The sequence below is a fragment of the Pseudoliparis swirei genome, chromosome 4 (genome assembly GCF_029220125.1).
Source record: "Pseudoliparis swirei isolate HS2019 ecotype Mariana Trench chromosome 4, NWPU_hadal_v1, whole genome shotgun sequence".
NCBI lineage: Eukaryota > Metazoa > Chordata > Actinopteri > Perciformes > Liparidae > Pseudoliparis > Pseudoliparis swirei.
In genome coordinates, this window is record NC_079391.1 from 13,697,708 (window position 1) to 13,713,640 (window position 15,933).

The window sequence follows — 15,933 nt, forward strand, 5'->3', positions numbered from 1 at the left end:
CTCCCCTTCACTGTTTTTAGGCATGAACGCCGAGACCTGCGTTTCATACAGCGATATGACATCCATGGATTCATATTATAGCCCCTCTGCAGTGCAAGGTAGGGATCACCAGGCGGACCACTTTAGGACATTTCCAGCCACTGACACCAAATACAGCCCCACAGCCTTCCTGCCCAACAAAGGTCAGGCTTACGGAGAAAAGTCCCGGAGCCCCTTCCAGCAGGAGTGTCAGTCATTGGATGCCGCCACAGCTGGGCAAGGCACTTTCAGCAAATGCCACCTCTTCATGCAGAGGTCGTCTTGCAAAACAACCCCCGAGGAGGTCAAACTGCACCAAGACGGTGGGCACAACGGAGCTCTCATCTCCTGCTATGGTGAGTGGAAAACACACTTTCAGATGATTGAGTTACAGGAGTCCACTTGCCAGGTGAGGCTATCCAACTTTGTGAAGCTGGTTTTCATCTGAAAAGAGCGTCGTTGTCACAAAGTATGGAGCATAGAGCATTCCTTTCAGCGACATGCCAAGAGGTTTTGTTTGAGCAGTTTATGACGTATACCTGTGCAGAACATCACGTATCGTTGCGCCACAACCCGCCGATATAACCCAAAGTGGTTTAGACATTTCAATCGCAATCTATGAAACATAAACTTCCCATGATGGTCCCGTGCACAAACTGACACGTCGTGTCGTTTTTAATCCTCAATTGCCTAAAAACAACAACAATTGTATCGGGTTTGGTGCAAAGTAGACAAACCTTTGTTTGTTTTTCCTCTTCTTGTCTCCGGTGAGATGGGGAAGCTTCGTGCGTAAAACGCAAACTTCTCTCTCCAGCTGCAGCACGCGGGACATGAACTCGTCATACAACCGCCCAGTAGTTATGTGCGTAACACAGTTATGAGAACGCTTACTCTTCCCGACTATCAAATTGTCTCTTTGGCCATCAAAATTAAATTAGGGTGCTTTTTAATGCGATACTCTGCATTACAATCCTTAATATTGGAGATGAGTCGGACAATTGAATTAACAGGTTTTCAGATGGCACAAATCATGAGCTCCAAACTGATAATATTTTCAAGTCATTGCTCTGCCTGATTGGCTCCAATTAGACGTAATTGCGGGGAGACTCTACTGTAATGGGTGGATGATGAGTGTGTAAATAAAACTTTGACCCTCGTTAGGCAGGCGGCCACTTTGAAGCAGCATTCATTTCTGTTTATTTCCCCCACCACATAACTATTTCCCCACAACCGGAAAAAACGCATTATAGCATAAAGAAAACTGTAATGTTAAGAATCTAAAACAGACGTCAAAAGCTTTTGGTAAATTAAAACTAGGAAACGCTGATTCGATTGGTTGGTCCACAACCACATCTCTACTGTTCATAAAGGACACACACACAAACAAACACACAAACTCACACACAAAACACACACACACATGCATACGACTTATATCTGATATCATGCTAGTAAATGTAGGTCTTGAGCTTTGGCCTACAATTCGAAAAAAAGTAAATGACAGAAATTAAGAAAAAAACAAAGTAGTGAATAAACAAACGTTATTTCTCCCTCAGTCTTACTCGAGCTATTAATGCTGCAGAGGAACATGCCTCATCGATGCGTCTACGCGTTTGATTAAATTCTACATTACGCAATCATGTCAAATATTTCTTCTTTACACTTTTATACTTTTAATTTTGAGGTTATGGCAGTACAACTATTTAGTCTTTCAAAGCCACAAAAGCTGAACGTTTCTTCCTCACACTCTCCCTCGTATAATAATGTGATTTACGTGTGGAAATAATCCACTCATGAGTATTGTTGTAAACGGATCAACGAATTGTTCCGTTCAGAATATCGTCAGGACCCGAAACAAGTTGAAATCCCAATTTGTAAAAACGATATTTGCAGTAAATGCGAGGCCATTTTGTATTATTTGCAATAATAATAATAATAATAATAATCATAATAATCATAATACCATTAATAATAATGTAAGGCCAACATCTTTTACTCATCGCGTTTACGCAGGAAGTCATCACTCTCTTTTTCTTTGAGCTGCTTGTCCATCAGGATTACATTGAACCCTTTTGAGCATTCGTTTCAGGAGGTTTTGACTTGGGAAATCGGCCAGCAAAAATAACCTTTACATCTCCAACATGTCAGAGATCAATCTTTTCAAAAGTTAGTCTTTTTATAATGGCTGTTAACTTTTATTACCTATTAACCTTGACATGTCCGGTAAATCGAGACGAAATAGAATCGTTATATTGAGTTGTAAATACACCGCAGATTGGCTGTGAGTAAACTTTTAGTGCAAACCATGAACAAAGACATTGGCAAACGAAGTAATATCCCCCAAAACATCGTTACAATTTCTAATTTGTTTTAAATATAATTATATGACTCTTATCATAACGTTACACTCAACACGGAGTCATCAGGTCTTGTCCGCAGCTGATGCGCGCGCGAAGGGGCGAGTAAGTTACAACACATATTTTTTTTGTATCTTGCATATTTTGATTTTTATTCCCTTTAGACTTTTAAACTATAAATAAAGCGCATTGCAGGTTTACTTGCAAACCAGGCGATCTTATTTTTACAAAACGGAGACTTAAATATAATCACCGGATTCATGGCATGGAACAAACCTCCCTGCCTTAGACAAGAAGAGCTCTGGCATTAATGCGACTCAGATGTCCAACTTCTCTGTTTGCCTTTATTCATGCTCACATGTAGTGCAGGGACTTGGCCCTCAGAGACACATCTCTGTTAACTCTTCAGAACAGGAGAGTTTTTATACTTATAAATTCATGTTTTTATCATCTTACCTCATGGCCTATAGCTACATCATTTTAAAGTTGTAAACGCAAAGATATGAGTGTTTTTTTAAAGAGATTGTGTCTCCCACAGACTGCAAATTCTAGTTAACGCATCATTTTACTGACCTTCACTAACTCTGTCAATTGAAGGCAGCAGTAAGATATACAGAAGTTACTAATAGAGGAGAAAAATGATAAATGGTTCCTGATGTGTTTATTGGAAAATGCTGGTGTATTTTACTCCGCCAGTCATTTCTTTAATCAAACCTGTATTTTACACAATAGCATGGTAGTTTCAAGTTTCAAAAAATGACTTTGTTGTTGTAATTTGGCTTGATCCATTGAGTAAAAGGTGATACGATGACTGCTCTGAGGGCAGCCTGAAGCTGTGATGAAGACATTGTTGACCGATGACAAGCAGCATAGCATAATAAACATTTACACACATTAGAGTCACTAACAGTTACATTGTCTCAACACTTTGCCATTCTTATTGTTACTTGAAAACAACAAGCAGCTGGAGCTCAGACGGAGCCGACAGCATCCGACTGAAAGAAACTGCCAGAAAAAGTGTGTGAAGATTTAAAAAAGATTGTCTTACAACAGCAGGAGAGGTACATCCCAATAGCAACACCATTATTATTTGTTTGTATACAAAATACAAATAAACAGTGGGGAAGAAGTACTCATCATGCATTACCTTAAAAGTAACAACACAACAATTTAGAAATACTTTATTACAAGTTAAAGTCCTGCATTTAACAGATTACTGAATTATTGAGAGAAAATTGCTCTTAAAGAATAAAAAGTTCAAGAAGTCATTATGCAGAATATACGTATATATTATTGGCATTATCAGCATTTCAATGTTAAAACAAATACTGGGTTTATTTTATAACCCCACAAAATATTTTAGAAACTGATTATATCTTGCATGTACAATCTTAATCGTCAAAGTCACTGGTAAATATAGCTTTCAAATAAATGCAGAGAAATTAAAAGAACAATATTTCTCCCCAAAATGTGGACGATTTATGTTGCATGAACTGGAACATTTTTAGTCAAATAAATGCGTCAAACATATACTCAAGTCAAACATTGTTTTTAGTTGTATAACAAATCACCAACAAATGAACCTTTCAGTGCAGATTGATAACGCAGGGCTCTGGATCAGTCCCTTCCGTCTTTGTGATCCTCCAGAGACAACACACTTCTTCTTTTGATGTGTGCGTGCTGTCCCTCGGTGTCTCAGGGTGCTGACCTCGAGCTCGGCTTTCCTGCCCTCGTCTCTTTGGAGAGAAGGAAGTTTCACTGCTCACACACAGCAGAGAAAATCCATTCGAAACCCCCATTTGCAGCCCTGTGGTGTCAAAGTCGAGGGCATTCATTGCAACATTTGGGGTCCGGTTTTACATGATACACAGTTAACGACACCAATAAGACAAAGGATGCTACTTTGATGTTTCATGTTGAATTGTAGGCCTAATTATTGTAGGATTGTGCCTTTTATTGCTTGTATGTGTTTTACAGCCACGGATTTCTCACAGCAATTACATCTTTGCACCAATAACACTCCGACTTAAACCATCATTTATTTTGGGCGAAGCGAGAATACCATCCGGTTCTGCTGCCCTGCAAGTGTAAACATGTCATGACGTTTACATCCAGCCGGACCGACGCTCAGGTGTGATTGCACTTCGATCTCCTGCCTTCTTGTTCCCTCACCATCTTCACAACCAATTTAGCCTCTCGTAATGGCGTCTGCGTAGAGCAGGGAGTAATGGGAACCAGCCATGCAGCCCAGACAACTGTGGCACACTTCAGCAAGTCAATGACATGAGTGGAGGTGACAAGGACTCGGGATCATTTTACCATTTAGCTTTAATTTTGGCAGGGCAATTTACATTAGGCTCAGTTTGCATGTCCGAGTGAGAGCAGCAGGGCAGAAAGGCTCATGTAGTCCAGCGTCTCTTTGTCACCGCGTCATGTAAACTGAGCATACCGGACCAAGCGGGGAGGAAAGCGGCAAGGCGGCACATCACAGAGGGTCTTTTTTTAACCTGTTTTGGCGATATCATGAGATTACTTTCCCCCTGCACTCATGAGAATTGAATTTATCTTTAGAAAGGATAATTGTTTGTGTATTCTCACCAGTAATGGCCGACCATTTTGTGGTATCCCCATCTTGTGTACAGTCATGTGGCCTCAGCGATGTTGTATCGAAAACTAGCATAAAGACACTGCCCTATCGCTGGCTTTTAGGAGAGAGGCACATTTATTAAATACTAAAGCTAATTAATATTTGAAACTGAATCTGACATCATTTGAATAGTTCAATAGTTCAATAGTTACTCCCTTGACCACGTAGAGTAGGATTTACAAAATATTTCAACTGTTGACAAATATAGTAGAAATAATAGAATTATATTTAAGGTCTTCCGGCAGCTATTTTGCTTTTGTTAAATATTCATTGTGTCATATTCGCAGCACCCGGTATTTTTAATATGCAGTTTAATTGCACTGGAAGGCCAACCAAATATACTGTCTGTCTCAAAGACAACGTTACAAATCTACTGTATTTCCATGGGTCAAGTTTGGTGAATGTGTTGGCCTGTATTCATCTTTCTACATGTTGTTTTTATTTGATTGAATAGTTCTTTTTCTGCAGTTACAATATTTGTTGGTGAATCCAAAACTGCCAGTGTTGTTTCATGGCACATTGTTCAGATTGATATCTTATAGTTTTTTGGAAGTTTGAATCCTTGATATAAAGGAAAAAGAGATTGTACATGTTGGTAAGTGAGTTTCTCAGCAAAGAATCTCTTCATTTTCTGTGCGTGGACACAAAAATGTACTCTAGCGAGTTTTCCCCGCTCGGAGGGAATGTTCTCCTTCGATCAGAAAACAAAAAGACACGAGATGGAAGAAATTCTGTTTTGTTCCAAAGTCTGAGAGAAACATTTGGAAGACAGCAGTTGGGCGGAAGAAAACCACAGAGGGGGAGAAAGACAAAGAGAGCGTGATTTATTAGTCGAATGCTTTATAGAGGTTTTTTTTCACACTGTGAGTTTTGCACAGCGTGCAGAGATGGCTCATCGCTCCGCTCAGTCAGTGGCGTTGGATTTCAAAGTGAATTGCTACCTATCACATGCTCACAAAAGAAAACTTGCTGATGTTTGCTGAGGTTCTGTCAATGAGTCACATCCACGTGGCCAACGTGGTTGTGTGTGTGTCTGTGTGTGTGTCTGTGTCTGTGTGTGTATTGTCCGAAAATGTTTTGATGAAAGCACCTGACACCACACCGAGCAATATAGGGCCAAGCTATTCATAGTCGTGTTATTTGTACTTCCAAAAGAGATACGGTTGATTTCAATAACAGAGGGTCAAAGAAACTGAGACTGCATCTTCAGCAGTTATGAAAGAAGTTGTTTAATCCTTTACTTCAAGGAGTATCACTTTTTGTATTTATCTTTTTTTGTTTGTTGCCAATGTTCAAAAAGGATTTTAACTTCAAAAGTGAGATCGTCCCCAACTTCCTCGGTTGCCTATGACGGCCTGTGGATAGATTCCTCCGTGACGGACTTTGGGCATTTTAATGGGGGGAAATCCAAAGGCTGTGACGTTAATCGCTTAACCCCTTAGAGTTGGTCCCTGAACTCTATTCCACTCCTCTACATTAACAACAGTGTTCAACATTACCTAACGTTAGCTTAGAAATGGAGTCTAACAAACACAGTCTTTTGTTTCCGCTGTGCACATTTTTCAGCGGCGGCCCGTAGGCGCTTTGTGGTGTTGGCTAATGGAGGGATTTGCAAATGACGAACCCGCGTTGTTCTAAATATGAATGTAATTTATTTTCCAGCATTCTATCAACATGAAGAGGTCGCATGAAAATTATCACCTGAATCTGCAGCTCTTCGCAGCTTTAGAGAGCTTTAATGTGAGTTTTAGGTCATTGTTAAGCTGTCTGGCCTTTTTAAACTTTACTGTTTTTGGTTCACTCACTCTGCACTCATAATGTTGCTTTGTACCTTCTCCGCAGCCAACATCAGACAGACATCGTCAGCGACTAGCTGGTGAACACAGTGGAGCATTTAGCGGAGACAGAGAGTTCTCTCAGGAATTGGTCCAGAAAAAAGAGCTAAAAGAGAGTAAAATATTAGACTCACATTCACCAGGTGGCCAGAAACGCGACTCCAGATAAATCATAATATTGTTCTGGATGAGTATATAAGCAACTGTTGACTAATAAGTTCACCATAGCAACTTAAAAGCAACTTATTTCCGCTGCCACCAAGTGGCCAAAAAACCCAGCTATTGTAGATTTAAATAAAAGTAGTAATATTACAGTATAAAAATAATACATAAAAAGTAAAAGTTACATATTTACAAGCTTTTAGTTTCAAAAGCAAATGCACTGTTTACAGTACAAGACAGTATGAACCCTGTCAGTGTTTTATCGATATTGATGCATTAATGTGGAAACAGCAATTTAAGGATGACGCATCTAACGACGTTCTAATAATTTAATTAACCATGGTCTCAGAAGCATAAATTGGCATACAATAAAGGTATACGTACCTACATTTTCTTTCTTTCAAGTACAGTAGTAGTTGAGTAAACTTACTCATATCCCACCACTGATGTTCATTTGTTAAATGTTGTCCCTTTAAGGAGTCATACATCAATTGTAAATTAAATGTATCATATTCTTGCCTTGGCCTCATGGTCCAGACCACATATCAACAGAATCAGTGTCTTTGCAGCCAAAGTAAAGTTTAAGAGTTACCCACTGTCCAAATCCTCACGCTCAAGCCCAATCCGTCTGTAAAACAAATCTTACACACACAAATAAATACCTCGCTCACGCGTTTCCTTCCGTCTGTTCTCTGTATTTAGTTAGACAAACTACTTTATTTTCCTTTTGTATCTCTTTTCTCTCTACTGTTTATGTTTGCCTCTGTTTCGGATATTTCTTTTTCAGTTCGAGCAACATGTTGTTAATCTCTCCCCGTCGCCGTGTGGTATGTAATTTATAGAGTTTCCTCTTAACACCGCGAGCTGACCCCAGTCCTCCCAGTTGATAAAGAGGCAGTGAAGGTGCCCTGTCGCTTTACAGCCAGTTAAATTACACTTTGATGTTTCCCCCTAGCATTCAACTGGGAATTAATAGCTGTCCACGCTGAATGTCTGACCCACAAGAACATCATTTTAGCGCTGATGTCCACATAAGAAGAAGAAATGGATATATTAAACAAGTCCATATGTTGTCAAACTAAACTGGAATGTGTGTGTGTGAGTTACATAGGGAAAATGTAGACTTGTATACACACTCCTGTGTTGTTCTGGAGTCAGGTGGGAATATTCATGAGCTAAACACGTTACTGCTCACCTTATTATGAAGCATTTTCTGTGTATTTCATTTCTGCGGAGCTTTCTGTGTCCAGGACACAGAGCTGCAACACAGGGACCGGAACCGATGCGGACGCTTGGATCCACTTAGTGAAATTAGTCTGCTTCGGTTGGTTTGCTGGACGTCGGGACATATACAGGACTGTCTCAGAAAATTAGAATATTGTGATGAAGTTCTTTATTTTCTGTAATGCAATTAAAAAAACAAAAATGTCATGCATTCTGGATTCATTACAAATCAACTGAAATATTGCAAGCCTTTTATTCTGATTTATTGCTGATTATGGTTTACAGCTTAAGAAAACTCAAATATCCTATCTCTAAATATTAGAATATCATGAAAAAGTATACTAGTAGGGTATTAAACAAATCACTTGAATTGTCTAATTAACTCGAAACACCTGCAAGGGTTTCCTGAGCCTTGACAAACACTCAGCTGTTATAAATCTTTTTTTTTACTTGGTCTGAGGAAATATTAAAATTTTATGAGATAGGATTTTAGAGTTTTTTAAGCTGTAAGCCATAATCAGCAATATTAAAAGAATAAAAGGCTTGCAATATTTCAGTTGATTTGTAATGAATCCAGAATGCATGACATTTTTGTTTTTTTAATTGCATTACAGAAAATAAAGAACTTTATCACAATATTCTAATTTTCTGAGACAGTCATGTATGTGCCCAAGTGCAGGTATAATATGTTGTTTTCTTTAGTGGAAGATAAAGCCATGTGTACAACTCGTGAACATTGAGATGGCGGTTGTGATGCTCCGTGTGCTTTTCATGGACACTCCTTCCTACCACAGAGATTATATCCTGAGAGGCAGAATTTGCAGAACGACTTTCCTGTGTTCTTCATACATATGGTGTTCCCTGCAGGAGGGCCAACTGCTGTTCACCTTGTGCGCTGTTGGAGAGCCTCACAGCGACAGCAGATCGTAGGGATAACAAGCAGGAGATTGTCACAATATCCCGCTCGAGCCAAAAAAACATCAATGACATGCGATATAAACAATGGCCTTTGATCAGCCAGAGGCCTCGTGATTTCAAACAGCCTGACAGCTCTTGCCTTGTGGCGACTGTGGGTGCCAGCCAGGGAAAGATGATGAAATAACTCGAGAGTATTGATGCTGGGATAAAACACATTTGCTCCCTTCAAGCCGAACAGGATGACCCCCAGCGAGCAGAAGCAGAGCCACCAAAACATGACTCCTCAACGCAACTCCAACTCCGCTTACAGCATTGGAGGGCGAACGTCTCCGGAACCTCGGCCACAGTCGTCATTGCATCTCGCAGAGCGGAAACGCCTCACAGTTCTTTAAGGCGGATTCAAATTAAATTAAATCTGTGTTACAACTTTATTTGACAATGGGCTTCTGCATGCACAGCCAAATACTGCAAGCTGGCAACAATTGTTATATATATTTTTTAGCATTGCCTTTTTATATACTATATGTTTTTGTATATTCTTTTTTCAAATATTATTTTGTGAGCACGAAACAAATTTACTAGGCAAAAAATTAAGAAAATGATATAACATCAGGGTAGAAACTTAATATGACGCTGGCTGTCTGCAAGCACCTGAAAGGAAAGACGGTCAAAGGTGACATAGTGACAGTTAAATACAATAAAAGCTACCCTAAAATAAACACAAAAAACATATACACTTAAGAATAATAGCAACATGTTAGATCAAATGTATCCCCCTATTCATCAGTTACATGGACACCACCGTCGCTATTGTTGTTATCCTCATCTAATGGGGAAATCTGACAACCTTTTGACTGTTTTAAACATCTTTGTGTCAACATCTTGATACTTTAATTCATATCTTTCGTACAAAGAAAAAAACGGATGCACTTGAGATATACACTTTGGTGCACGTGTCTGTCAGAGAGAATCCATATGACAAGATATGCATTCCCCTCACCCTGCAGCGCATTAGCAAACATGGCTAAGAGTCACTGTGTGTGTGTGTGTGTGAGCTCTTGAGGGCTGAGAATTGCACCCGGAGCTCACATGAACACACACACCTCCGGGTTCTAACCTGACAAATGGTTTGACGGGCAGAGACCTCCATCCTGAAAATAACTTCACCTCAGATGGTATAGATTAAGGAGCAGGTGGGTGCAAAGCTGTGAGTCGCCACTAGTATGAGCCAGAGAGAGATGGGACACAACTACACAGGCGGACACACACACGACAATGGAAGTGTACGATCCTAGAGCTGTCCGAGGTTTAGAGTTCAGCTGTAGTGGTGAAGAATGCAACTCTGTGTGACACAGAGAGAGAGAGAGAGAGAGAGAGAGAGAGAGCATACAGATGGGACGCTCTCATTTTTTAACTAATGGCAACAGTCTTGCTGCCAGGTGACTTTGCAGGTTTCTGTTCTCCAGCACCTCATGGAATGATCTACTGAATCCCCAAAGCAGCCAGTGATCCAGTGATCCAGTGATCCAGTGATCAAGGCCGTCCCTTACACAGCCAAAGGCAGACAAACAGATTGACACACATACACAGCATAATGCGCCAGATTTCACAACTGTCACAGAATGTCCCTTACAAAGAGCAAAACATTCCTTTGTTCCACCCATCAGAGTCCATGGTGTATTATACTGCCGGAGGCCAGCAACTGGATATTAGAGTTGAGAAGAGGCGCAATAAAAATGGTTTGAATCTCTTTGTTTTCTGAAGATACAAACACAAATTAGCAATGTTTGTCACAGGTAAGAAAATATGTCTGATGTCGGACAAAACTCATTCCAGAAAAATAAAAGGATCTTTGAACTCTGAACGGATTCCCCTGCATACGTCTTTTGTCTTATTCATCTAAAGAATCTGCACACATCACTTACACCAGTTGACCTACATTTAGAACATTACGCACATCATTATTTTCATCTTTAGTGAGAGGGTAACACATTCACAAAGATCTGACTCCATCCTTTTAATCGTGCATAAATGATTAAAACATGAACCGTTTTCATCTCCTTCCTGTCTCTGCAGGTAAAGACAGTTCAGGTCTGCCCGACTCTGACTTGGCGCCGGACTCCGACCCATCTGGAATGGACACCAGTTACCTGGCTGTGAAGGATCAGTGCGTGAAGATGGCCTCTGATAGGCCACCAGGCACAGACTTGTCAAGTCCTCTGGCCAAGGGCGATGGCGGCGAAAGCAACAAGGGCAAAAAAAGGCGCAACCGCACAACCTTCACGAGCTACCAACTGGAAGAGCTGGAGAAGGTCTTCCAGAAGACGCACTATCCGGACGTTTACGCCAGGGAGCAGCTGGCACTGAGGACGGACCTGACTGAAGCCCGCGTGCAGGTAATGCAGGACACTCAATAACAGTGTTTCATGTAACCTAATCAGCAGAAAAATAAATTGCCAAAAAACAAACAAACAGCAAAACAAATCAACAAACCGGAAGAAACCGATCCTGTTCCACACATCATGTCAAAAGGTAATCAAGGCAACCTGTCCGATGAGTAAGAAGAGCTCTTCAGAGGAAGATTAAACAACACAACCTCATGGATCCTTCAACATCTGCAGAGATAACGTCACTCACACAACATGAGAGATTTATCTGGTCATGTGGGAGTCATGGGGGAAGAGAGTGGGGGAGTGGGAGCTAACAGAGGCCAGGGGGCCCGTGGGGCTGAGGTTGGAGCTGCCTGGGCCTCATGTGTGCAGTTTTAGGAGAGCAGACTTTTTTATCAACATACGAGGAGACTCGTTTCAATCTGCTGTGTCGATGGGTTCGTCTCAGTGGCTTTTCGCTTCGTGCTGTTTCGATGCGATGTGAAGTCAGTTCTGTAGGTATCAGTCGAGTCCGATGTTTACATACAACGACATCAACAGAGAAAGAGACCGCCATCATTTATGTTCATGTGTATCATGCATGTTGTGTGTGTGTGTGTTTACATGTGTGTTTGTGTGTGTTTGTGTGTGCATGTGTGTAAGTGTGTAAGTGTGCGCCACACACCAAAGCCCTTGGATTGTCTGTGTTTTTCTTTCATTAACATCCTGTTCAAGAATGTGTCCCTGCTGTGGTCTACAGGGTAGGTGTGAAACCCTTCCCATGAGCTTTGAGCATTTTGTCAACTGGTATTTCAAGTCATATCTAAATTTGGGAAAAAAATGGTTTAAGCATATCACATATGCAAAAAATATAATGCATAGATGCAATATTTTGTACGTGGGATGAGATAAGAGCTCTATTGAAAGCAATCTTTTACATGACACGCTGGAACAGAGATGAGAAAACCTTGGCAGTGAAACACAGGAAGTCTCTGCAGCCGCAGGGTTATAACTCAACCCCGAGGCTCTGAAGGTATGCCGCTCTGCTCTGCGCTCATACTATCACAGACCCGGCTGCTTCAGAATGGATGCAGCTTTACAGCCTTCGGCTCTCCCAGCAGGCCTTTCAAACAGTCAAGTCAAAAAAGATAAAAGACACGAGATGCCGAGTCAGAAAACAGGGCTCTGTATTCTATTTTAGTCATTCACAAGAAACCAGACTCACAGCTCATGAATTCTGAGTCTGGAGACTAAGAAATGTGAAGAGGAAAACATGTACTGCTGCTGAAGAGTTTACTTTAATTTAAGAAATGTACAGGCGTTTTTTGTTAAAATACAAAAACACAAAATGCAATAAGTATTTTAATGTAATTCTGAAGAGGACCGATAACACACGTCATTGTCTGATGGTTCTCTCACCAAACAACAAGGGACGCTCAGTTGAAAAACGTTAGGGTCTGGAGTTGTTTGCTTTTCATTCTCAGTCCCAAAGAGAGAAACTACATTCAGATCAGTCATATGCACTACAGATACATGGGGCGGTCAGGGGTCAAGGATCGGGGTTTCAATAATATCTCTTAGATTGGCTCTTCTGTTAGCCGAGAGAGCTCACTGGACCGAGATGGCATCTGAGTTTGGAGTTCAGCGGGCAAACACAGGTGTCCGTATGAGTTTATAGGCCCAAATAGTTAATGGAAGATGAAACGGCAGGAGAACCTGATTTGAACAATTAGGAAGGAGATGTTCTTCCCTCTGGTCAGCCCAACTTGCAGACATGCCAATAATTGTTTTTAATTACTTTAGAAATACAAACACAACTTGAACTAAGGAGAATGAGGAATCATGACCGAGACCTTTAAAAAAACAAAATAATTAAAATATGTTTTAATATATTCAAAGGTAGGCTCCCATAACTATTTGTCACTTAGGAATTTAAATAATTGATTCATCGATCACTCAACAGCATGACAATTAGCTTCTATTTTGATAAATAATTAAGCAAAAATGGCTAATTTTCTAAATTGTGAGGATTTTCTGTAATGATTTGAGAGACTTAACAGATCAGTCTTCAGTTTTGAACTGTTATGAAGACATTAATAATACTTGATATTTTAAATCTTCTTTTGAAACGAATTTTTTTCTTCAAATATGAGCAAAGACAATCACATTTGAATTGCATCGCATATATCCGTCGCTCTACTGTCACCAGGGACATGAGATATTATGTGGTTGAGAAATCTGGGCAAAATAGAAGTAACTTTTAATGAGCAACAACACTGGTCAGAGGTGTTTCCATGATATTATTAGTGCTTTGGGGGTGTTGGAAAACTGAAGCCAGGCTCAGCATTGGATTTCATTTTACTTCGGTATGGAAGCTGACATGAGTGACAGCAGAGGCGGGTTATCAATCCTCTGAGCCGTTCTCTCACTTCAAAGTGTTTTCGGCCCATTCGGCTCTCCTGCTGGGGCCAGTTTGGCATTTCTCTGCTCATTCTCTCTTGGGCTGTAACATAAATAAAGCCTCATTGAAAGTCCACCACCGCTACTTAAGCTGTCATGGTCTTTACCAATTACTGTCACAACGCAGTGTGTGCAACACACAAATATGTTCTCCCTGTATAATAGCCAACAGATTTAAAGCAGGCAGTTGGCAGATGAGAGCATTGGTGATACCTTACATGCATATTTAATGTATACAAACGGTAAGCAAAAGTTATTTAGATAGAAACACAGGGATCTGGGGTTGTGGCTCCTGAGTGACAGTGCCCAGGAAGATGTATGAAATCATGAAGGAGAGGAGGATTATGTCCTCTAATCTGTGTGCTTCTTTAATTTAGAAGGAGATATCTCAAAGCCAGGAGCTTTCAGCCTCAGGAAATTAAAAAGGAAAATGCAAACAAAGCCCAGTTATAATACCATCTCACTTTTCAATTTCCCACATTGCCTCCTGAGAGTTATGAGCAAAGAGTGGATACATGAAATAAGATAAATCCGCAAAATCATATCAAGGACATGTCAGGAAGTAAAAGTTATTCTGCCATAATCGGTCCAGTCAATAACTCAAGAGTTGTATGACATCCTTAAACTTTTTGACATTTAAAGACAAGCATGTCAGGTTCAAAGCCCATCGGAGAGTTTGTAGATCGCTTCCACTCACCCTGATGGTAACTCAAACACAATAATGTTTTCAATAAACAACTGTGTCATATTTAGATGTCAGAGATGATTATGGGTAACATAAATCATGAGAACAAGCTATGTGAAGGGTTTGTGGAGGTTGCAGCACTCTGTTTACAAAGAGTCTATTTCCCCCTTTTTTCTTTTACATTCTTTCGTGTCTTTTCTCCCTCAACTCCGCAGACTCACATCTATGTTCCTTCCATTGCTTCTGGATTGTTGTTGTACCTGTGCACAGTTCATACTCAAGAGAGATGAGCTAGGGATCTCTTGTAGGATTTATCTATGTTTCTGTTTTGGATGATCTGAAAGGTTAACTTAGATTTGTATCAACATCATTTTTTTCTCTTTCAGATCAAGAGGAAACTTCCTGTTCATGAATATATCTGGACAAGTCTTGACATTCCTTTTGTTCCTTATTTAATTTCTAAACACCACCTTTTCCAAGAATTGATGCTTCACTAGATGAAAATACAGATTTTATGTCCAACAAAGAAACAATCCAGCCAGTTGTATAACATTCAGACATTTTCTTTATGCAGGTGTGGTTTCAAAACCGAAGAGCCAAATGGAGGAAACGGGAGCGTTTTGGTCAGATGCAGCAGGTCCGAACTCATTTCTCAACAGCTTACGAGCTGCCTCTTCTGACGCGTCCTGAGAACTACGCACAGGTACAGAATGAGTACTTCAATACAGGTTTGACACATTTGAGCCCATTTACTCAAAATCACAGACATCTTTTACTACCCAAACATGATTTTACATTTTTTATTTTTGATTCCTGCCTTCCAACCTCAAAGTCATTACTACTTGAAGATCGGAAACTTTACAACACTTTAATAGTCCTCATTTTCTTCAGTGATCAGTGATCCTTTTAATAATTTGACATTCTTGGAAATGTACTTCTTCACTTTCTTGCTGAGAGTTAGGTGAGAAGATTGATACCATTGCCAAGTGTGCACCCTAAAGCAAAACAAAATTAACAAGTTATACCTCGTGCAAAAAACAAAGAGTAAAAAAGAAATTCAGCTTCTCTTTCTTACATAATGAAACTATTTTTTAGCCATGCAGAGCAACTCTCTGGAGCCAGTCAATGTTCAGCAAGACAGCGAATAACCGTTCATATCCAAACTATTCCAAAACATTTCTTCTGTGTTCTCCAACAACTTTGCTTAAATGCAACGCTTAGGTTACAATGCAGCAAAAAGGAATGTCTTTTAAACCGT

At 40.2% G+C, this 15,933-nt stretch overlaps 1 protein-coding gene across 1 annotated transcript in view; it reads left to right on the plus strand.

The window, feature by feature from the left end:
- The window catches only part of alx4a (ALX homeobox 4a), a 20,253-nt gene continuing 4,320 nt past the window's right edge, over positions 1–15,933 (plus strand). Inside the window, exons 1-3 of the mRNA XM_056412488.1 lie at positions 1–374; positions 11,238–11,557; positions 15,250–15,378. Coding sequence (XP_056268463.1) covers positions 23–374; positions 11,238–11,557; positions 15,250–15,378 — 801 coding nt within the window. The 5' untranslated portion in view covers positions 1–22. The remainder of the gene's footprint in view (positions 375–11,237; positions 11,558–15,249; positions 15,379–15,933) is intronic.